Genomic DNA, 24,241 nt, shown 5'->3' on the forward strand with positions numbered 1-24,241 from the left:
CTGGTCTACAAGAGTTAGTTCCAGGACAGCCTTCAAAGCCACAGAGAAACCCTGTCTGGAAAAACCAAAAAGTTGAGAACCATTTCTCTAGAGGTGGCAAGCAGGTATCGCTGGGCAAGTGAGTTAAGACAGAGGTTCAGACAGCACTGTTTATTGAGAAGAGTAACTGAGCAAGCTGTGGCTCTTACTTTTGGCTGCATATCACAAACCATCAGGGCTGGGATCAAGGTATGGGCTGCAAAGGTTATTCTGAATACACAGTGAGAGATGAGCTGGGAGGAGGGCAGAACAGCTCACTTACAGAGATATCTGAGGGCTAAAGAGCCACTGACAGGAAGAATGACAGTCATCATGTGCATGAACTAATAACTGCACGGAAACTGAACCATTTACTGAACCCTTAGCATCTACCATGTCAAGAACTGGGAAAAATATTTTTAGCATACTCTGTTGTATTTAATGAGGAATAAAAGAGGCTTTTAATAAAATTCACTGCTATAAATAGAATTCACTCAAACAATTCCTTTAAACATTTTTTTTTTTTTTGGTTTTTCGAGACAGGGTTTCTCTGTATTGTTTTGGAGGCTGTCGGTCCAGCCCGGCCTCGAACTCACAGAGATCCGCCTGCCTCTGCCTCCTGAGTGCTGGGACTAAAGGTATGCGCCACCACTGCCCGGCTCCTTTAAACATTTAAAGTTAAATAAAAATCAGTAACTGACTCCTCTTACCTGCTGGATAGGTCCTAAATATAGATTCAATGATATCAGAAGTTAAATTATATCTCAAACCATTACAGCCATCTGTTTGGGGCCGGACATCAGCCTAAAACAAAGATCACAAATATATGTACTTCCATACATTTGTTAGATATTGCAGAGTATGTCCTAAGCTCCCAATAATACAGAGGTGAAACAGACTTTCTCAGCAAACTGAATACAGAGCAAGCCCCATACACCAACTCTATTTACACAAAGAAAGGGCTCTAAGAAGCCTGAACTTGTTTGTCAGATTCTTTTCAAGTCCAAAATGGTTAAATAGACATGTTCAAGAGCGGCCAACCTCAGGATCTACTGCAGCTTTCAAACACAACTCATACAGCTGACAAACCCTCTGTGAATCTTGGTTAGTAGTTATTCAGATACTGCTAATCACCCAGAAACACACTGGATATATATATATATATATATATAACAGCTTTTCACAGTTTTTAGTCTGTCTGTTGAGACAGGGATTCTATGGAAGCACAGGATGGCCTTGAATTCAAGATCCTTCTAACTCTGCCTCCGAGTGCAGGATTACAGATGCATACTACCATTCCTGGTCTCTTACTCAAATTTTTGTTGAATGAGTATATATGGTTCTTATTTTTTTCCAATAAAAAAATCCATTTCCTAATTGAAAAGATAAGTAGCCCCAACTTTTCTATTAAATGTTTTATAGTATTATTTTTTCTAAATGACTGCAGTCTCTACATTTAACTGTATTATGAGTAAAAAACAAACAAACAAACACAGCAATCATTTTACAAAGTACCAGAGCTGGGCGGTGACACACAACTATAATCTTACTTCTCTGGAAGCAAAGGCAGGAAGATGGTTCCAAGTCTGAGGCCCTCCAAGGCTACACAGCAAGATCTCATCAATGTAAAAACACCATTTGCATTTAAAAGATTATTTTAGAAGACTAATACTGACAACAACTTTTTTTTTTCCTTTTTGAGAGGGGTTTTCACTATGTAGCTGTTCTGGAACTCACTATATAGACCAGGCTTCCTTGATCTACCTGCCCCCTGCCTCTTGAGTGCTGGGATTAAAGGCATGTGCTACTATACCTGGAAACAACAAAATTTTCACTAATTTCCTGCAAAGAAAATGCCAAAATTTTCAAGAAAAATAGCTTTTTTGGCTTGGGGAGATGAGTCAGTGGGTAAAGCTCAGGAAGACTGAGTATCAATGCCTAGAACCTACTAAAATAAGCGGGATGCTATAGGGCATGGATAGGTCATCCCTGTACTGCTACAGGAAAACAGGAGGTGGATCAGGAGAAACTCCAAGGAGACTTTGCTTACACACAGCAGAAGTTAAGAACACCTAAAGATATACTGACTTCCACATGCACACCATTGCAGACATGTGCCTGTGTTTATATACACACACCCCAAACCCAGAGGACTTTCTTTTTGTTTGAGACATGTTTTCACATAGCCAAGTGGTGGTCTGACTGACACACCTCATAAGTTTAAGGCATCTGACTACTTGGTTCCCAGTTAGTGGCTGTTTGGGGAAGATTAGAAGGCATGGCCTTGCTGTGGTTGGGCTTTGAGGTTTCAAAAAATCTCATACCAATACCTCTGCCTGCTGCTACGCCTTTGCTCACCCATCACAGACTGAACTGAAAGCTCAAGTTAACTCTTTTATAAGCTTCTTTGGCCATAGTGTCTTATTACAGCTAGAGAAAAATAATTAAGATACGGGAATGGCCTTGAACCACACTGATCCTCCTGTCTCTACCTCCTAAGCGTTGGTATTATAGATATGCTCCTCCAACCCCCCAATGTCTCTATTATAAAAATACTGGAGTTTTCCTACTTTTCCCTTCAGAAATCTAGAAAGGTCACATACCAGAAATGCTGCAGAAATACCAACATCTTGCTTGTGACTGGATGTAGAACTATCTGTTGCATTCACATTTAAACGATTGGCCCAGAATTCCTCAGCACTGATCACTTGGCTCATAACAAGGTCTTTATATAGCTGGAACAAGACAGGATCTTCTTGGAGCATTCTGGTGATAGAGACAGTAAATGTAATTAAACTTCTGTGATAGTCACATGACCACTTTCATTTTGTGACGATTGAATAGCAGAAGTCATTGGACTAAATCATTTTTGAGTAATAAATGAAGTACAAATAAAGGGAAGACAGTCTGAAGAAGCAGACTGAGTTTTCTAAGACAAAGAACTGGTCTTGTACATCTTTGCAATACAAAGTCCACTTTGTGTGTGAACAGTACTATATTTTCCCACACATAAGGGTCAACAAGAGAAGGGACAGCCAGAGTCCCAGCACTCATTCATCATTTCGACAAGAATAAGGAACTATAAATACCAATAATTTAGACAGATATTAATGAAATAATTTTTCTTACCAGAAAATTTTCTGACCTTTCTATCTCAATCTTTCGCAGTATGGATTTTTAAAAAATAATGAATAAAGGTTTTTATTAAAGGGTAAGGAAACATAGAATAAGGTACACAGGGAGAAAGACCCTCTGGAGAGGGGGCCTCACAAGTTGAAACTCACTGTGTGGATTCTAGGTTTTTATTCACAAACACACTTCTGAAGGTTTAATCTCTTCTCTGTCATAAGAACTGGAGAAAGAGCAAGGAACCACAGTGTTGTGTAATGTCAGGTCTCCTAATTGAATGGTAGGCTTGATGCAGAAATTCTGGGGCTTCGTGGTCTTGTTTGCCAGAAGTCACTCAGCTAACACATGGTGAAGGTGGAGAGTCAGAGGCAGTGACAGCACAGATCCCATCCTCCTACAGAGGAGAGACATGCCAAGTGCCCAGGAGAGTGGGGAAGCGGATGTCTGCTCTCACCTGTTCTTCTCTTCCAGTTCTTTGTTGGCTTTCCGCTTGAACTTGGGCAGCAACTGCTGAAGGAGATCCTTCACTGCGTCCCGCTCTTTCACCGCTGTGCTTTCATTGGAAAAGTGAAAGTTCGTTGTGTCTCCTGCATGCAGGACTAGCTGAAGCTGAATTTTAGCTTTCCCTTCTGGACTGATTTTCTGGCCTGAAAGAAGCAAGAAGCTAATTAGACAAGGATACTCAGACTGTAATCCTAGCATTTGGGAGTTGGAGGCAGGACAATCAGAATTTCAAGGACATCCTGGGCTATGATACCAAGTCTGAACCTTAGAGTATAGGAGACACTGCCACATAATCAAGCAAGAACGGAAGTGAAAATAACCTGAGTATATTATATATATGCATGACATTGCCAAAAAATGTTTTAATAATAATAATAATCATAAAGGAAACAAAAGTGAAATGATTAAGGAACAACCTGGAAGGTGGTAGCAGTTAGTAGAACTCTTTTTCATCTCCTATGAGGACCCTATGTTTGGTACTCAGCAATGCAAAAACTTACCTGTCTCTAAATTCCAAGCACACAGGTATTGAGACCTTTTGATATAAGCCTACTGTGGTATACTCTGGAAGAGGCCACAGCCCATAGTCAATGAACCTTTTCCTTTGGAGGCAGGGCCTCCTACAGCCCAGGCTGTTTGCAAACTCAATCTGTAGCTAAAGATGACCTTGATCGGGGCTGGAGAGATGGCTCAGCGGTTAAGAACACTGACTGTTCTTCCAGAGGTCCTGAGTTCAATTCCCAGCAACCACATGGTGGCTCAAAACCACCTTGAATGAGATCTGGTGCCCTCTGCTGGCATGCAGGCAGAAGACTGTATACACAATAAATAAATAAAATATTAAAAAAAAAAAGATGACCTTGATCTTTTGATGTTTTCAGGATACAGGATGTGCCGCCATACTGGGTTTATGCAGTATTGGGGACCAAACTCGGTTTTGTACACGCTACACAAGCACCCTACCTACTGAGCTACATTCCTAGTCCCTGAAGATTTTCCTCCTCCTCATCACCACTACCAACACCATCATATGAAGTGTGAAAGTGCTTAAATATATGTATATAGCAGAACTTTCGCTTTCTTTCTTTCCTTCTTTCTTTCTTTTGACAGGGTTTCTCTGCGTAGCTTTGGAGGCTGGCCTGGAACTAACGTAGACCAGGCTGGTCTCGAACTCACTGAGATCCACCTGCCTCTGCCTCCCAAGTGTTGGGATTAAAGGCAGGTGCCACCACCATCCGGCTCTTTCTTTTTCTCATGTATTTTGCCTACATGTATGTATGTGCACCATGTGTATGGTCTGGTACCCATGGAAGCCAGAAAAGGAAGTTGGATTCCAGCCCAGAACTGGAGTTACAGATGGTTGGGTGCTGGCATGGAGGTCTTCTGCAAGAACAGGAAGTACTCTTTTAACATCTAAGTCATCTCTTTAGCCCCAGAATCTATATTCTTAACAAATGGCTGTCATGGCAACAGTGCTTTTCCTTTCTCAAAGAGGGATCAGAGAAGGAGGGCTTTGTTTCACTAAATAGGCAACTCACGGCAATGTGGCATACTGTACAGAGTTCTCACTTTAACATAAACAGATTTCTGGTATGTGTGTGTTTGGGGCGAGGGGGGAGACAGACAGACAGACAGATATACAGAATGTATCTTACTTTGTAGTCCAAGCTGGCCTGTACTATGATTGCCATAAACTTGTTTCTCACCAAAATCCTACTTCTCCCCATACTTATTTTCGTCTTTATCGGTACCTTTCTCAGGATAGGCAACTATAAAAATTTAAAATTTCTGTTTTGATATTAATAATGTTTAAGTTTTCCACAGCGAACAATACATTTTCCTAACAGCAATCTCTGAAGATGGGGCCCCACAATGATTCCACCTGTTTCATTATGATGCCTTAGAGCTGATAAACGTAACTCAAACATTGGCTTTGGACCAAAACTGCTCAAGACAATTCCAAATTAGTTAGCTAAGATGGTCCACCTTCTTACAATACTCTTGCCATAGTTTCAGATAAGAACTTCAGATAAGCCTTACCTATTACTCAGAGATCAGCTACAAATGTTACAGCTACTCCTCTTGAGACTTAACCATTGCTTTATTTATTTATTTTTGGTTTTTCGAGACAGGGTCTCTCTGTATTGTTTGGGAGCCTGTCCTGGCACTCACTCTGTAGACCAGGCTGGCCTCAAACTCACAGAGGCCCACCTGCCTCTGCCTCCCGAGTGCTAGGATTAAAGGCGCATGCCACTGTCACCAGGCTGTTTTAGTTTTTTACAGGAAAACATTGCCCCCAAGACACCTGGAAGTAATTCTAAGAAAACAACATCCCCTCTCTCAACAGTTGGGTTGGATGGTTTTTTTGGTTTTCTCAAGGTTATGGATAACTGTCACCTGTTAAGGGTTGGTTATAAGTTGTAATATGGTTGGGGATGGAATATGAAGTTTAGATTCAGGTCTCTTTTGGAAAGGAAAAAAGGGGAATGGATGGATGGGATAACAGGTAGATCAGTGTATCTACTTGATACAAACTTAAAATTGTATTTTTCTTTTTACAAGACAGGGTTTCTCTGTATTGTTTCGGAGGCTATCGGTCCAGCCCGGCCTCAAACTCACAGAGATCCGCCTGCCTCTGCCTCCCGAGTGCTGGGATTAAAGGCGTGCGCCACCACCGCCTGGCTAAAATTGTATTTTTCATTTGTGTATGTCCCTTTCTGTTTACAAAATTATTTTTGTCATATTGTATGTATGTTTCTAAACATACTTAAGATATTTTGTATACTGATACAACTTTAAGGTATTTTTATATTTCACTACAGATTTCTATCTCTGATCAAGATTTTTACATATATATTGCTACAATTCGAGGTCATTGTCCTCATTGCTGTCCATCTGTTTTAAAGGTTGTTTATTTTATATGTGAAGCCCTTACCCTTAAGCTATATAGGCATTAGGAATTATAGGTTATAGTTACCCATGCTTTTCATACCTAGTTATGTTAGTCAGGCTCTCTAGTTGCACATAGATGTACTCTGAATAGTTATGATCTTCAAACACTACAAAGACCTACAGAATATGGCATTTAAGTGTTTTGATAATTTGGATTTCTAGTGACATGAGACACCATTGCTCTTGGGCAGCACTGAGTTATTCCCAAGAGAATGATGGGCACCAGAGACACTCCAAACATTTGGAGGTTTTCTTCTCAGCAAAACTGGCCTACTGGGCAAAGAACTGCCCTTGCCTTGACTGCTGACAATAGGCACGATGTCTAAACTGGACAAGCAGGATATGAGCTAAAACGACTGCTAAACCTTGTCAAGACAGAGTAGGTCAGTCTTTCGAATCTTCCTGCTTCTGATAATGGTCTGTCAGATATTCTAGGCCTTAGTCCAAGTTGGTTGCCTCTGTGTTACTCTGAGACCTTGGGTGACTGTCCAGGTAGCCAGCTGTTTCTGTCATTTCTTGCACTTTTGGGAAGCTGCCTGCTTGCAGTTTCTGTTTACTCAGGTAATATTATTTCCTTCTCAGGTCTTTGATGGATTCAAGACGAGGTACGTCTCAGCTACTATCCTCTCATATCTTAGCTAAGACATTTTTGGTACAAGACTTAGTCTCCTTAGGACAGGACAGTTGTTGGATTAATCTCTATTATTTGCTAATTACCTAGAGCCTGGATATTTAGTATGTGTTTCCTGCTTGATGATGTTCTTGTTGGTTGTAGTTCTAACCCACCCACCTACCCATCCAATGCTCTATCTGCACATACACCTTTATGCCAGAAGAGGGCATCTCACTACAGATGGTTGTGAGATACCATGTGGTTGCTGGAATCTCAGGACCTCTGGAAGAGTAGCCAGTGCTCTGAGACATTTCTCTAGCTCCTTGATATTTGTTGTTATTGTATATAGTTTTGTATTAGAACCCTCTTATTTAGACAAAAAGGGGAACTTGTGAGAACTCATTCAGCCAATAGTTTTTGGGGTACCAGCCCAAGAAGGTGTGGTCTCAGGTGCTACATGTGAACCAATAGGGGGAACAGAAGCGTGTTCCTGTTCTCTTGGGTGGTGGTCGCAGATTGCATCAAAGCTTCCAGCACTTCTGGGCGTTAGATCCTGGTGGTTCTCTGTCTTATTTGTCATTTGTCAGTGGCTCTACAATAAATACCCGATCTTCCTTTATTCTGGGTTCTCATGGATTCTATTACAATCATCCATTACAGGTCTCACTATGTAGCCAAGCTGGCCTAGACCTGGAACTTTTAATTCTCCTTCCTTAGCTCCTCAAGGGCTGACATTAGAGGTATGTACATCATTCAGAGAAGTTATACTAGATGTTTAAAAGACACCTGCAATTTTCTGAATTCTCACTGTACATGTCTCCTGGGTACATAGCCACTGCTTCATCCTTGCTCTGATTTGAGCTCCTGTTCTGAGAAGTCATGCCCCTTTTAAAAAAAAGAGTTCATTATTTTTAGTTATGTGCACATATCCATGAAGCCCAGAAGTATCAGCAACCCTTGGAGCTGGAGCTGCAGGTGGTTGTAAGCTGTCTGATGTGGGTGCTGGGAACTGATATCAATTCTTGAGAAGGGCAATACTTCTGTTATGACAGGTTCATACTGCCCATTTCACGTGACTAATTTATTATTTATAACTTTCAATGACTTCTTTCAGAATGGGTATTTTTCCTAACAGTAAATTAAGATGCAAATTACCTAGAGCCTAGATAGGGGTAGGTACTCAATGGCTTATACTGTAGAAAAATGGGAGATTGGCATATTTTTTGTACACTGTGGGCATAAAAGTATGTGTGTATGTACATACACACACACACACACACATACATACAGAATACATATATACAAATATGAATGACATGGAGATTAATTCCTTTCCTTTCTTTCTTTGGTGGGGCGGAAAGGGGCATAACAAGGTCTCACCATGTATCTCTGGCTGGCTTGGAATTTGCCATGCAGGCTTGCTCGTCTCCTCTTGAGTGCTAGATTAAAGGCTTGTACCACACACCCAGTCCTTTATTTCCTACTTCTACTAATATAAGTAGCTCCTGGTTATAAAAGGAATTGTTTTGAATATTATTTCTTCGGGAAATTAAGATTCTAAACCATTTCAATGGAAAAAGGTAGGGATCTTGATCATTTCCAGCAGTCACAGGTTTTGGAAGTACCATGGTACTTGAAATCTACAGAACTCTTTATGTGTAGGGATATAAGTAGATCTATAGTAATGGTCACAGTTAGGACTCTCCTGGGTTTACTCTTATTCAAGATCTTAGGTAAAGTCCATGGCTGTGGCTAAGTGGTAAAGTGCGTGTCTAACAAGTGGGAATCAAAAGGTTCCTACGCAACACACACACATACCCCCCCACACCCACACACCCTTTAGAAGATTCTAGAATTGTAGAAATTGCTTTCAGATTAAATATTCCACATTTCTAATGTACCTAAAACTACTGCTCAAGTGTAAAATACTACACAGTTTGATATCCTTGCAAATATGGGAAAAGAAGTTATGTTGATTTTAGCCTTTATAGTTGAATGTTCTCTGGCAGGGGACTGTAACTTGGTAGAGTGTACAACCAAAGTTGAATCTATTTTTTCAACAGATAATGGCCATATATATAATAAAATCAGGTAACTTGTCTAAATGTAAAATTTTTGTGAGGGAACAATCTCGCATCATCTATCAACCTACCTACAAAACCTCAAAAGATATGAGCATATAGTTTTATAATGTGAAACTATTTGCAGTAAAAAATTCTAATCTCTTGTCTTTCAAGAAGGAACACTTACATACTAGACTGTATTCAATGAATATTACGGAACTTATCGAAGGTAAGTTTATACTATGTAAATCTGCAACACACAGTATATATTTGAAGATCGTATTTTATAATCACCACTGCATGTTCTTCTAATATAACATATAAAACTGTCAGACTACACATCAGATGTTAGTACATATGACTTACATTTAATATCTGCATACATATGGCTGATTGTAAATCTGTCTTTGCCTTCTGGTGCCCAAGCAATTCTTTCTGCCATGAGGTACAGTGCTCCATCCTGCTTCTTCTGACGAACCTTCTTCACTATCAGCAACACTTCTTCAGACGAAGTTGCCATAATGGCTAGAAGTTGCTAATCGAGGGGCAAGGGAGAAAAAGAAACCAACCACATTAATGTAGGTTAAAAATAAGTAAACAACAAACCAACAAAGACATTTTAATTGTTTTATAAAGTGTCTAAGTCTATATATCACAACCCAAACCACATGGAACATTTTTGGAACATCCTCAATGCTCCCCCAGTCCTGTTTCTAGTCAATTCTTTCTTTTCTCAAGCAGCTAATTCCTGATTTGTATTACTCCAATTTCATTTTTAGCACAGAAATGCTAGTAATAAGTATGCTATGAAACATGCCTGTAATCCCAGTACTCAGGATCCTGAGGAAGGAGGATCAGGGGTCAAGGCTAATATGCACTATAGTAAGACCCCATTTTCAAAGCGTAGGGGGGAGGGATCTTGAGGAAGAAGCAATGATAGATAATACAAGATGCCATTATAGGCTTTAGTTAATATCACTTAGTCCCTACTTAATAATCTTATGAAACAGGCTCTACTGTTTTATAGATAAAGCAAACTGGATGTGAGATGTCAAGATGTTTTTCTGAAGCATTTGTAAGTAGGATTAGGTTTCTGTTTTTGTCAGGCTGACCTCAGAGTTACATATGTCATGTATGTTCTACAGGTACCACTAGAAGGATAGACAGTTAAGTTGATTTCCCCACTCCCTGATATTCTACAAAAATATGTTATTTTTGCCTCGTGTGAGCTGAAGACCTGGATTTAATCCCTGGATCCCACAAGATGACAACTGAGAACCGATTCTTGACAGTTGTCCTTTGACTTCACAGGTAAGCTGTTTTGTGAATTTGTACGTACAGATGCACCATAGACTGAATAAAATGACCAGCACTTAGAAGGAGACAAAATGATGGCTGCCAAGTTCTAGACCAGTCTTTTCTACAGAGTGAGTTCTAGGACAGCCAAGGCTACTACACATAGTGAAACCCTGGCTAAAAAGGCTTTAAAAAAAAAAAAAAAAAGAGTCCTCCCAATAGTTGATTTCCTATAAAACTAAACTTCGTAACATTTATGAAGCTATGAAATACCCACCCCTCAGAGTTTCTCTCTGTAGCGAGGCTGTCCTGGAACCCCGCTCTGTAGACCACACTGGCTTCAAACTCAGAGATCTGCCTGCCTCTGCCTCCCAAATGCTAGGATTAAAGGCCTGTACCATCACTGCCTAGCATCTGTTAAATGGTTAAAGCCAACTTTGTACAGTTGTTGTAACAAGAAACTAGGAAAAACTTAAAATTCACCTTGACTGCCAGGCATTGGTGGCGCACGCCTTTAATCCCAGCACTCGGGAGGCAGAGGCAGGCGGATCTCTGTGAGTTCGAAGCCAGCCTGGTCTACCGAGGGAGTTCCAGGACAGCCTCCAAAACAATACAGAGAAACCCTGCCTCGAAAAACCAAAACCAAAACCAACAAAAACCCCACGATAATATTAATCATTTGTTTGAAGAAAAGCACCAGCAGAGACAGCCTATAGCACAAGCTTGGAAAATAACAGAAGCATCTGAGTGGGGAAGGTAAAGAAGAACATGGAGTGAAGACAGAACCTGGAAAGTAAAGAGTTCAGCACATCAATAGAACTGACTTAACAATGGCCTTTCTACATAACACAGAAATCATTTCCACTAAAATTTATTTAAGGCAGGGCTGAGATGCATGCAGCTCAGAGGTCGAATGTTGTCCCAGGATTCCCTAGGGCCTGGGTTAATCCTCCCCATTAAAAATTTAAAAATTCAGAGATAAGGTATTGAACACGGGGCACAACTGTCAATTTGCTAGCTAAGTTTCTCTGGTCATCTGTACTATCTCTGTTAAGTGTAAAGAGTACACATTTGGGAGAGCTAACAGATCCATTGGGGCCACCCTACAATGGCTTCTGTGATTTTCAGATTCACTGGAGGAATTTCCTTCAGCCCTTCCCAGTAGAACTCTGTGAAAGAGTCACAGTGTTTCTTTTGTGGAAAATATTGCTGTAGGCTACTTTAAATCCAACATAGTCAATGAAGAGCTGTATTATTTTATGGAATATCTGTCACAAGACTCCTTTACAGTTAAAACCTTGCTTGAAGCTGCATGTGTATGTCTTTGGCTTCAGAATTGATACGTTTTTCTCTCTCCCTTCAATTGATTTCAGTAATTTTATTCAGTGGATTCTAATCTCTGAAGTTATTACTATTTTCTAATAGTCTCTTCATAGCACATACATTTGGAGTTGGGGGGGGGTTTGAGACAGGGTTTTTCTGTATAACAGTCATGTCTGTCCTGGAACTTTCTCTAGCCTTGAACTCACAGAGATCCACCTGCCTCTGCCTCCTGAGTGTTAGGATTAAGGTGTGTTCCTTTATTTAAGTAATTCTCTTGAGGCAGCATGCAGGGCTTTCATGGGTCTGCACCAGATCCTTTGAATATATTATGGCTTCGAGGTCAGTGTTTTTATGGGGTTCCAGAGTGTGCAAAGTGAACGTGTGGGTCTGTTTCTTGCACCTCCTCTCAGCACAAGAGAGAATATATTATTATATTTGTTGTTATCACTTGGGAGTAGATTCAATAGGAACTGGAAGGAGCAGGAGCAGAGGGAAGAGAAACTACAATCAGGGTATATTATGTGAAAGGGGGAAAATCTATTTTCAATAAAAGGAAAAAAATCATCTAATGGAAAAAAAGATAAACAAAATAGTCTCCAAAATCAAGATCTTATAAGTAAATATACAAAATTAAAAGATACACTGCTTTCCAGGAAAATGTGCTGAATACGTATGTGCTATATAACATTATTTCCTTAATATTTCACAATGTAAAAGCATAACTGAAAACTTGACAGAGACATCTTTTTTTTTTTTTTTAAACCATAGGCATTATACATCAAAACTCCACCACAAACAAATCACCATATGTTTTAAAGCCTCAGAAGTCACACTGGATAAGTGTTTGAGCCCTGTATAGTAAATGCAGCTTGGGTTTAGTACCATGATTTTCTTAGAAACGGAACCCAGGAATAAAGTTCCATTTAGGTAGCTCTCCTCAGCCCTAATATCACCTAAGTAGGAACTTTAGCTCAAAACACTTAATAGTGCTGTTTCATGTTTCTCGGAACCAGCAGCCCAATTTGGTGTTTAGGATATGTGTACACTTTAAATAGTTCTCTTAACTTGTAGAGTTTCTGACACACTGGAAATCATAGCATGAAATCTGTAACAGCTATGGGATCATATGCACTGCGTTTTACTTTCCAGCATTAAATATGTATGTGAAAAAACATGTATTTCTCCCTTAGTAGACATCATGGTTCAATGTGTTGTATTCATTACAAGATAGCACCCAGCAGCACAGCATAATCCTCAGAAGGATCTAATACGTATTTGTGACATTGAAAGAAATTGTTTATAAAGGATTCAGTTTTGCTAAGACACAAGAAACCTTTGCACATACATCCTCAACCCAACTACATTTCTCACAAAGATTCCCAAAATTAGATTCTGCCCTAGAAAGAAATGTTAGGAAAAGTTTACAATGGTTGAACAGTATTCTTTAGTTACTGCCTCTGAATTTCCATTACCTTCCAAAGTACATAGAAAGATAGCCTCCTTACCATTCTTGCCCCCTGGAAAGCAGGTTTGTAAGAGTGAGCTGGATTCACTAGCATAAGACATGGCCGTGTGCCAGGGTATGAAAGGCAGAATGAAGAACTGCCATGTTCAAGGGCAGCCTGAGATACATGCTAAAACCCTTTCTTAAAGAAAACAGAGTGATAAGAACTCTACAATGCTTGCTGTAAAGCAACCCAAAATTGTTTTATCAATACAACATAGGAAACAAAAACTTGCAAGTAAGCTGGGTGGCGGCGGCACACACCTTCAATCCCAGCACTGGGAGGCAGAGGCAGGAGGATTTGTTACAGGACAGACTCTAAAGCTTCACAGAAACCCTGACTCCAAAAACAAAAAACACACCTTAAAAAGTATGTAAAAAGGGCCGGGCGGTGGTGGCACACGCCTTTAATCCCAGCACTCGGGAGGCAGAGGCAGGCGGATCTCTGTGAGTTCGAAGCCAGCCTGGTCTACCGAGGGAGTTCCAGGACAGCCTCGAAAACAATACAGAGAAACCCTGTCTTGAAAAAAACAAAAACAAAACAAAAGTATGTAAAAAGGAACCCAAATGGGGATGGATAGATGGTTTATCAGTTAAGAGCACTTGCTGTTCTGGGTTTGATTGCTAGACCCACACGGCGGCTTACAACTGTTTGTAACTTTAGTACCCGGGTATCTCATGCTCTCTTCTGGCCTCCTCAAGTAACAGGCGCACAGGTGGTGGGTGCACAGATATACATGTATGCAAAACACCCCCGTCCCCAGACGAAACCAAACCATACAAATTAAAAGGAAACACAAGTGGACTGTTATCATTATATAAATGAAGTATTAAGGAAAATACTAGTACATGATAGAAGGAAATAGGAAAATGTCCACCAATAAAAACTGCATGCTAATAAGAGTATATCACTAAACTTAAGTAAACTCTAGTGCTAGGATCAAAGGGCATACACCACCCACTGTTTTACTGCTTTTTTTTTTTGATTTTTTGAGACAGGGTTCTCTGTATTGTTTTGGCGTTTTACTGCTTTTTAACTGACCTTTTTTTTAACAGCAATAATCTTCCAAGTACTTAAAAAAAAAGAACTCCGAACTCCTTTGCATTCACTTATCTTTCTTTTCTGCTGAGGAACAATCCTTCTGTACACTGTGTGAATATATGTTGCTATGATTGGTTTAATAAACAAGCTGACTGGCCAACAGAAGAACAGGATAGTTAGACGGGAAAGCCAAACTGAGAATGATGTGAGATGAACGAGTCAGGCACACAAAATGGGATAGAGGTAATGGCCACGAGCCTCAGGGCAACAGAGGGATTAATGGAAATATAGAAATGGCTTAAGTTGTAAGAGCTAGTTAGTAACAAGCCTGAGCTATTGGCCCAGCCTTTATAATTTATATTCTACGAGTCAGTTATTTGGGAAGGGGCTGCTGGTTATTTGGGAGCAGACAGTCAGGAAAGGCAAACTCTGCCTACATTTTTATTTTTTCTGAGATCAGGTTTCACTATGTAGCCCTGGCTAACCTCAAACTAACTCCAACTCCAGAGAATCACCAGACTCTGCCACCCAAGTGCTGGGACTAAAGGAGTGTGCCACCATGAAGCCTAGCTCTTAAAATTGCCTTTTTATATCTATATGAGAAATTAAAATTCATCAATCTGTTGCACTGCTCAGTTGGCCAAGTAAATACAGTAGATGATCTCTCCCTTTAAGCGCAGATGATTTAAACCGGGTGTGGTGGCTCAATCGTGCAGAGCAATCTCAGCATTTGGGAGGTAGAAAGAAGTGTTGCTGGGAGTTCAAGTCTACCCCGGGGAGATTCTGTTTCAAACGGGCACACAATTCTCTCCAGAACTGTTCTTATAAGCCATCAGGATGCCACTAGAGGTCATATTCTCTTGCATTAAGATCTCTTCATGTGACTATTCTGGTTTTGGCTTTTAAGAATCTTAAGGCTGTCAACTTTGACTCAGTGGTTTTCAAACTGTTTTTAGGAAATGTTCTTAGAAATAGGATACTGGCCCACATAAATTCAGCTTCACTGTATCTCCTTATTTATTTATTCTTTCTCTATTTTTAAAATTTAAATTAGCTCCTTTTTTTAAATGCTGGAATTCCAGGCAAAAATTCATGGCAGAAACATTATACTTCTTTTAAAAAATTTTTTTTAAATCACAATATAGAGACAGGGTGCAAGACTTTAATTCCCGAACTTCGGGAGGCAGAGAGAGGTAGGTCGATCTGAGTATGAGGCCAGCATCCTCTACAAAACAAGTTCCCTGACAAGCAGCGAAACCTTTCCTCAAAAACCAAATCAGAACAAATCAGAAGTCTGGGTATTGAGACTGTTGTCTGGAGCAGACCTTTGAGTGCTTTTCAGACCATTTAGTTTGCGTACCCTGGCCTGCATGCTTACCAGTCAGTCTACACTGAGCTGCACCCACAGTCCTTTCTTATTTTTCCTTTGCTGGTTCTGGGGATGAAATCTAAGCACCTTACACATGTCCAGCAAGCACTCTTAGCTTTGAGCTGCATTCCTGTTTTACCTTATTTTAAACTGGAGTATGTGAATTAACAACAAAACGCAAAACAAAACACAAAACAAGATGAAACTGTGCATATGTGAGGATACAACTTCCGGCAATTGCAACACGTGGGTCCCAGGGATGGAACTCAGGCTCAGCAGAAAGCAACGGTCTTACTGCCGTCCTGGGGCAAAAGTTTGAACATCTTTCTCCCACCTTGTTTCACAGACGGTTAAAAAAAAAAAGCGCCATTTTCACCGATATTAGCCTCTGAGAACACTGGAGAGTTGATAAAAATTATCACAAATTTCCACGTGCTGATGGTCTACTTTACGTGGCTGTCACACGGGTCCTAACCAAAACTGGCGTGTGTGGTTCGTGCTTTAATAATAAACAGTCTGGAGAGAGGGATGACAGGTGGAGGCAAAAAAAAAAAAAAAAAAAAAAAAAAAAGGCAACGCAGCCACCCAGGCGAGGACGTCTCTGACGAGACTCGCAGGACTCTCGGGCAGACTTCCTAACGGGAAAGGGCGTCCGTGGGGAGGAGGCCTCACTTCCTCCATCCTCGGGAGGCGAGTCTGACCCGGGGGAACACCTCCGCGTCCCTCTCGGCGGAAGAACGGCCTGCCTTTAGGCAGTCCATTAAGGGTCAGGGCACCTCCTTCCCGTCTCGGGGTTAAGAAGGGCGAAGCGCACGGCCAGTTTGCGGGAGGGGGGCAGGGGGCCCCGGGAACTCGCACAGCGAGAGAGGCGGAGTCGGCGCCGCCCGCCCGGCGCCCCCGGGGCCTGTCAGACCCTCCCCGCCCGCCCCCCATTCTTCGGCGTGAACTTACCAGGCGCGAGCTACGACCTCCGGCCTGGGCTCCGTGGACCGCGTCCTGTCAGGGCTTAAGCGCCACCGCGCTCTTCACAGCCGCCGCAAGGACGAGACTGAAACCGGGCGGCCGCAGCCGTCGCCACCGCCTCTGTGGCCGGGGGGTCTCGCCTCCATCGCTGGCTGCGAGGGCCCCGAGGGCACGTGACCGGAAGTGCCGGGGCGGGCCCTCCAGGGCACGTGACCGCCGGGCCCCCGCCATGACACGCCTTCCGCTGGCCCCAAGCCCTCCTCCCCCTCCCCCCCGCCGCCGATTCCCGCCTGTTTTGTTTCCCGTCTCCGGTCTCGAGTGGCGAAGGGTTTCGGGGATTCGGTTGTGGCTCGTCGTCCTGCCCAGGGAGCATGCGGTCTGCATCATCGGGTGCGTCGTCGGCCCGGCGGCGGCTCTCCCGCTACAGGCCGCCCGGGAGCGTAATCGCCACCGCGGCCGGAGGGGGCGGGGCCACGCGCGAGGAGGGGCGTGGCCGTCACGTGACGAGGAAGTGCCGTTAACCCCGTTTCCCCATCCTACCCCACCCCACTCCCCCCAGCCCTCCCACCCCCCGCCGCGTCCCCGGCGCCCAGGGATGACGTTAGCAAGGGAGGGGCGGGCGCGACGGGCGGCTTCTCAAGTTCAGGTTCCGCTGTCAGTGCGCGGCGTCCACGGCGCCTGCTTAGGGAAGGCTGCCGCCGGGGCTTTGCGGGCGTCGTGTCTGGCTCGTGTGTGTCTGCGCTTCTGGGAGCCTGGCTTGGATGCAGTTTAAAGCCGCGGCAGTTTAAGAGGTAGTGGGGATCGACTAGGAGCTTCTTGTGGAAAGGGGCGCGCTCTGCTCACACCCTGCGGCTCCAGGGGGGGCTTCCGGGGCCTAGAACACGGTAGGCACTCGGCAACACTGCACGAATGAATGAATGCATGCGCCAGAGAGTCGTTAATTTTTCTGACACCTAGTTTCCTGGTCGTTATTTCTTGAACAGGAAGATTCTCTTCTGGAAATAAAGTCTTATTAATTCCCCCTTACACAATCTCTTCAACGCTTTGCTCCCTTCGGCTCTGTCGGTTTCTCTCCTTCTGCGTACCCAGTGGGACTAGGTGCGTTGTGACTCGCATTGGCTGTGTGAAGCAGCAGACTCATTTTCTACCCGCTCTTGGATTATCATCAAAATAATCTGGGGAAGTGGGAAGAAAGAAGTTTCGGTCTTTCGTGCGTTCTATTTTCATTTATTATTGGGGGAGAAGGTTGCACGACACGGCACACACAGAGGATAACTATGTGTAATTGGTTCTCCCTTTCCGTCTTTCTGTGAGTTCTTGGGACCAAAGTTAGGTCACAGGCGTGGACAGCAGTAAACCATCTTGTTGGCCCCCTCCTTCTCTTCCTTCTTTTCTCTCGTGTATTGTATTCTACTTCCAAGCCAATTGTTTGTGAGCCTTGTGACCCTTGGGAAAGCCAGTCTTTAGATGTTCACTGATTTTTGGCAAGCATTTGCCATCATCTACGAGGTTAGAGGTTTTAAAAGTTTTTTTTTTTAATCTGCCAGCGCACAGAAGTAATGTTTAAAATGGGCTTTTTAGAAAAGTGGGGCTTATTGGTTCGAGAATATTTAATGAACAGCATAAATAAAACTACAGAAGTTCACATTTATGGAAGGAAAGAACAGGATAGTCCATTGTAGCTGAGTAATATGAGAAGAGGGTAAGATGGGAAGTACAGATGAAATCACATTATATGGAGAAAGAAGCTAACCTTTGGTTTTAGCTACTACTAATTACAAATCAGTTTTGAGTCTTCTCAGAATGTCAAGAGAGAGGCTTTCTTCTTTCCCACAGACTTTCAGAGTAATGGGAATGCCTCATCTTCACAACTCACTCCTTACTTTTAAATCCCTGTTTTCTAGCATCTGCCCATAGAACTTTACAGGAACTGTATAAACTTTTCACACTAAATCCTTTAGTGACTTTCTGCAACCTACCAAAGTAAGTTTATGTTCCTTGACTTAAGGTTGGAAGTGTTTTGTACCTTGAGCCCAAATTATGGTCACAGTTTCTTCTATTCCCTTATTTATATTTTGTATTTAACTGAGGACAAAACTTGTATTCTCTGAATACCTTTCTCAGTTTTCGCCTCTATCTTCTCAGTTCTACCTGCAGCCCTTTCCCCGTCCTCATGGTGAAAGGTGACATGGGAATAGTGTTACCCATTTTAGGCTTTTTTCACATGTTTCTTTACTTGCTGTGATCCTTATGAGAGCTGTGTGTGAATTTATGTATATGTATGGTATTTGTGATCTTTATCTGATTAGAACTGATGTCTGAAATTCTTTTTTTTTTTTGTTTGTTTGTTTTGTTTTTCAGGACAGGGTTTCTCTGTGAAACAGTCCTGGCTGTCCTCGAACTCATAGGGATCTGCCTGTCTCTGCCTCCTGAGTGATAGGACTAAAGGCGTGGGCCACTTGCCTGGCCTGGAATTCTTTCATTTATCATGTCCTCACAACTATCCCTGCTATTTTACTAACTCCTTAATAAGATAAATGACTGGGGACTGGAGAAATATATGACTAGCAGAGAATAAAGCTGTATTACATGTACATAATTTAAAAAATCACAAGGGAGGGTAGGGGCACATTCAGTGATACAGCATATGCCTAGCATGTAAAGATCTTGGGTTTGATTTTCTCACACTACAAAAATAAGAGAAGCCAGCCTCCCTCTATATGTTTCTGTGTGTCTTACCACTGGAAGGCGTGCTCTGAGAAAGTTAGGATATTTCTTATGTTCTCTGCTGTTATTTCCTAGAACAATGTCCAGCATATTAATGATGCTTAGTATAGATTTGCTAAACAAATAAATGTGCATTTAAAACAGTGTCAAAAATACAAAGCATAGGCAAAAATACAAACAGATGCTTATGAATTTTTAATTTTTTTAAAGTGTGTGCGCGTGTGTGTGTGTGTGTGTGTGTGTATGTGTGTGTGTGTGAGTGTGATGCCCGTTTGCATGTGGACGCCAAAGGTAGGTATTGTCATGTGTCTTCCTTGATGTAGCTGCTACCATATCAGGCTTTTATGAGGGTGCTGGAGATCCAAACCGAGGTCCTCATGTCTAGGCAGCAAACCCTTTACGCACTGTGTCTTCTTCTCAGCTACTGCCTCTGCCGCTTCTCCTCCCTCACTGGGTAGGTAATAGACGTTAAAATGAAGGAGTGATGTGCCTTAGAGCTGTTTGTCACCAGCCATGCCCAACTATGCTCTTTGACACTGCTGCCAGTGGCAAGCCCTTGAGCCCGTCTCTTTCAAGCTGTTTACAGATGAAGTTCGAAAGCCAGCAGAAAACTTTTGCACTCTGATCACGGAGGTACACCAGGACTCAGGTGCACAAGAGGTGACCTCATACACCGTCATGGCAGTGGTGACAAGTCCATCTGTGGAGTAAACTCACGAGGGTGATGAGAACCTCAGCTTGACGGTCCTGGCTTCGTGTCCATGGCGAATGCTGCACTGAACACAGTGCTTCCTTGTTTGCTGTGTGCACTGTCGGGACTGATAGGATGGCAAGCTCATGGCTTTTGATCATGTGAAAGATGAGCATCTTTGAGTCCAACAAAGACCTGCAAGATCACCAACTTTTCTCTTTTCCCATGGAAATTTGTGACATTTGATCCCCAGCCCCCCAAAATATACTTGAGAGTAGCTGAATAGATAAAATGTTTCATTTGGCATTTACTGCCTTATATTCCTTTTTTTTTTTTTTTTTTTTTTTTTTTGGGTTTTTCAGACAGGGTTTCTCTGTATTGTTTTAGAGGTTGTCCTGGAACTCGCTCTGTAGGCCAGGCTGGCCTCGAACTCACAGAAATCCTGCCTCTGTCTCCCTTACTGCCTTATATTCTTTTTTTTTTTTTTTTTTTTTTTTAACAAGACAGGGTTTCTCTGTATTGTTTTGGAGGCTATCTGTCCAGCCCAGCCTCGAACTCACAGAGATCTGCCTGCCTCTGCCTCCCAAGTGCTGGGATTAAAGGCGTGCGCCACCACTGCCCGGCACTGCCTTATATTCTTACCCTATTCATTTCTCTCTGGTTTCTTTTGTTAAAGCCTTTATTCTTGAATTTTTTTTTTTTTTTTTTTTTTTTTTTTTTGAGACTGGGTTTCTTTGTGGAGCCTATCTTGGAACTCCCTCTGTAGACCTCTGGCCTTGAACTCACAGATCTGTCTGCTGGAATTAAAGATGTATACCACTACTCCCAGCTTGAGATTGCCTCTTATTTTAAATATTTTTTTGAAATAGGATCTATCTTTCTCTGTCTCTCTCATTTTTTATTTATTATGTACACAGTCTGCAGACCACAAGAGGGCACCAGATCTCATTACAGATGGTTTTGACCACCATGTGGTTGCTGGGAATTGAACTCAGGACCTCTGGAAGAGCAGCCAGTGCTCTTAACCTCTGAGCCATCTTTCCAGCCCTTGAGATTGTCTCTTAATGAAAGCTTCCTATAGACAGATGATTTATGACACAAAGAAACACAGTAGGATTGCTATTTTGCCTTTGAGGAGCTTGGCCAGTTTTCCTTTTAAGTTGCACTCTATCCATCTTTCCTGCTTAAATTGTTCTATTGTACAGCAGGATAGTACTATGGAGGGACTTGGAAATCAAGGCCTAAAACTCACATAGTGTGAATGAACCTTTGAATGCATGTAATTGGTATCTAGATCTCCCTCCTCCCCCATGCCTGACTTCCAGAGATGGTTACCTCTTTCTATGTTGAATGTTACTAAATTTTGCATGAGTGGTAATCTTAAATTATATTTTGCAGTTACTTTTTTTTTTTCAGTGAGAAAACAGAACAGTCTTCATCTTTCTGGTTAAATGACTTTTGTGCCAGTGATACCAGAAGCCTATAGCCATGTTCTTGCAGAGTTTGAGTCCTTGGATCCATTACTCACAGCTTTGCGACTGGATTCCAGTCGTCTAAAGGTGAACTTCTGCTTTGAAACAGAGTAACCCATTCCTTTCATTTTATATCCATGTGTTCCTATGCTCTGCCATTCTTGTCCCTGTTCTTTGTTTTGTGGACTCCTGGGGGCTTTTGCTTGTTTTACCTTACATGGAAATAACTTATTCTTTATCTTTTGAGCTATCATTTGAATTCATTCTCAGTTCTGGAATACACTGCTGTTGACTTATTTTCCTTATTCTTGGTAATCTTGTCTTCTCCCAAGAAGTAACATACTTTATTGTCATTTAAATAGTATAAATGAGCATACCCCATTACGTTTTTGAACAACATGAACTACTGCAGTTACTTTATGAGGACTTTGATACAGCCCTGTATAGGGAATAAGGCAAAAGCCAGTTAGCTTTGTGGAAAGTACATGGTTCCCTGAAACCTCAGATTCTTGATTAAACACAGGGAAGTCACAGTGGAGAATAAAGTCTATATCACAAATTATTTTATTCTTAAACTTTTACTGTTGCTTTAAATCACCTTTCCTTTCCTCTCCTTCTCCCTCTCCCTCTCCCTCTTCCTCTCCTTCCCCCTTCCCCTCTCCCTCCTCTTCCCTTTCCTCTTTTTATCTTTCTCTTTAGCTCAGACTTGTTGGAAACTCACTGTGCAGCCCAGACTGGCCCCATGTTAGGGTGAAATGCCTGCCTCCTCTTTCTTAGTGCTGGGATTGCAAGTAAAAGCCTGATGTCCCAGTGCAGATTTCTGTCCTCTTAGAAAAGGAAGAAGAGGAAACAGCAGTCAGGCCAGTGCAGTCAACAGTGGTGAGGTCAATATCAGAAGTGTTTTCAACAGCAAGTTACATCACACCTTACTGTTGGACACAGTCCGATACTGGAGCTGTGTGGGAATTCTGTGTGTTTGTGAGAACATGCCAAGAAAACAAGGTAGTTTCTTTAGAGCAGAGTTGTTCTTAGAATATATTTTTGTGCTCCTCCCAGGTGTAGCAGAAAGAATGAGTTTACTTCAGCTGTTGTTACTCATATGCCTCTATGGAAACATGTTTTTGCATGTGTGGGTTGTCCTTGTGATTCTTTTTAACCCTCAGAATATAAATGCTCAGAATAAAGTTGGCTGCTGCATGAGACTTTAAGTCCTCATTTGTAGGTCCAGCTCTTCTAGGTTCATGCCACCAACTAGAGTGGTAAATACCTTACAAATAGAGGTTAATGCAGTAAGTACATTTATAGTCTTACTGGACCTCAGCATTACTAGGTTTAGGGTAGTAGCCCATTGAGGGTACTGAGGACACAGACAAGGTTCTCCATTCTTCTCCCATCATACATGTGGCTTAATTACAGTAGTAGTAGTATAATATCCTGCCTGACCTTACTCATCTTGTCTATATTAGTAACTCCAGCAGGGATGAGGGGCCAAGAACAAAGGTTTGGATGTTTTCTTGACTCTACTTTTCATTAGAGAAGACAAAGCTTCTCATGAAGTTCCTAGCAAGCTCAGTTTGATGGCAGGGACTGAGTCCCTCAGCCACCCATGGTAGCAACGGAACCTACAAAGGTGAATACTTGGGTTTGTCAACTCCTGTGTTGGAAAGAAACAAACTTGAAGAGGATTAGGAATGTTTTTTAGTCAGCCCAATGACACATTTTCACGCAGGAATTGTATGCAGCATGGCCACCACTTTCCCTGTGGCTCAGGCATGAAATGAGCAGCCTAGGCTTTGAAGAGATGTGGCAATATGGGACCTGGCGTCTAAGGCCTCCCAGTATTATTTGCTACACGGCCTGTGAGTGTATGTGATGGTTCTGCAGATAGTAATGGTGTAAGTGAGCAAATGATTTAAGTAGTTGTTTTGTCCCTGGTAATTATTTGGTTTCCCCCTGTTGTGGTCAGCACTGGAATGGCCTGGCCAAATTATGCAAAATATGAGCCGTTTAAGAACTGGCTTCTAACAAAGAAAAATAACTTATTTATACAAGTGATTTCAGCTTTTTGAGATTCAACTAAAAGTTTAAAAGCAAAATGTTCTTTGTTTATATATATTTTAGTATTCTAGAATAAGAAATGAGTGCTGCTACATTGTGTCCTTCTGGGCAGGGGATAGATGGAAGGCAGTGAACTCAGACTTGCAGTACTTATTTACAGTGACTAGGTTATTTTTGCCAGTGTTGAGAATGCAGCCTAGGTTCTTGTCCATTCCAGGGAGGTGTCCTGCAACCAAGCTGCATCCCCAGTTCATAGTGGGTATGGCACAATCATCTCACACTTGTCTCTTCATGCTCTTAGTGTACCAGCATAGCTGTGTCTCGGAAATGGTTGGCGTTAGGCAGCTCAGGAGGAGGACTCAACCTCATTCAGAAAGATGGCTGGAAGCAAAGGCTGTTTCTCTCTCACCGGGTAAGAACAAGGACATTTATATGCTGGTTGGAGCATGCTTCATGAATGTGAATTCTGCCAGTGTAACCAATTATTTGAGTAAAAGAAGAAGGGATACAAACTGTT

The 24,241-nt window shown here is 42.1% G+C and overlaps 2 protein-coding genes across 4 annotated transcripts in view; one reads left to right on the forward strand and one right to left on the reverse strand.

Annotated features, from left to right (window-relative positions):
* The window catches only part of Gtf2h1 (general transcription factor IIH subunit 1), a 31,264-nt gene extending 14,339 nt beyond the window's left edge, over positions 1-16,925 (reverse strand). The window contains exons 1-5 of the mRNA XM_040733368.1: positions 16,765-16,925; positions 9,646-9,814; positions 3,602-3,794; positions 2,622-2,784; positions 729-822 (exon numbers count right to left, since the gene is read on the reverse strand). Coding sequence (XP_040589302.1) covers positions 729-822; positions 2,622-2,784; positions 3,602-3,794; positions 9,646-9,799 — 604 coding nt within the window. The 5' untranslated portion in view covers positions 9,800-9,814; positions 16,765-16,925. The remainder of the gene's footprint in view (positions 1-728; positions 823-2,621; positions 2,785-3,601; positions 3,795-9,645; positions 9,815-16,764) is intronic.
* Positions 16,926-17,031: 106 nt separating this feature from the next.
* Positions 17,032-24,241, forward strand: part of Hps5 (HPS5 biogenesis of lysosomal organelles complex 2 subunit 2) — a 41,633-nt gene continuing 34,423 nt past the window's right edge. The window contains exons 1-3 of one of the 3 annotated variants that reach the window (XM_040733367.1): positions 17,032-17,166; positions 21,611-21,753; positions 24,026-24,136. In XM_040733367.1, the coding sequence (XP_040589301.1) occupies positions 21,646-21,753; positions 24,026-24,136 (219 nt within the window). In that variant the 5' untranslated portion in view covers positions 17,032-17,166; positions 21,611-21,645. Of the gene's footprint in view, positions 17,167-17,401; positions 17,661-21,610; positions 21,754-24,025; positions 24,137-24,241 lie in introns of those variants that run through there. The other 2 variants (XM_040733365.1, XM_040733366.1) reach the window with 2 other exon arrangements.

Source organism: Mesocricetus auratus, unplaced genomic scaffold, assembly GCF_017639785.1.
Source record: "Mesocricetus auratus isolate SY011 unplaced genomic scaffold, BCM_Maur_2.0 Super-Scaffold_100030, whole genome shotgun sequence".
In the NCBI taxonomy this organism is placed as follows: Eukaryota; Metazoa; Chordata; class Mammalia; order Rodentia; family Cricetidae; genus Mesocricetus; species Mesocricetus auratus.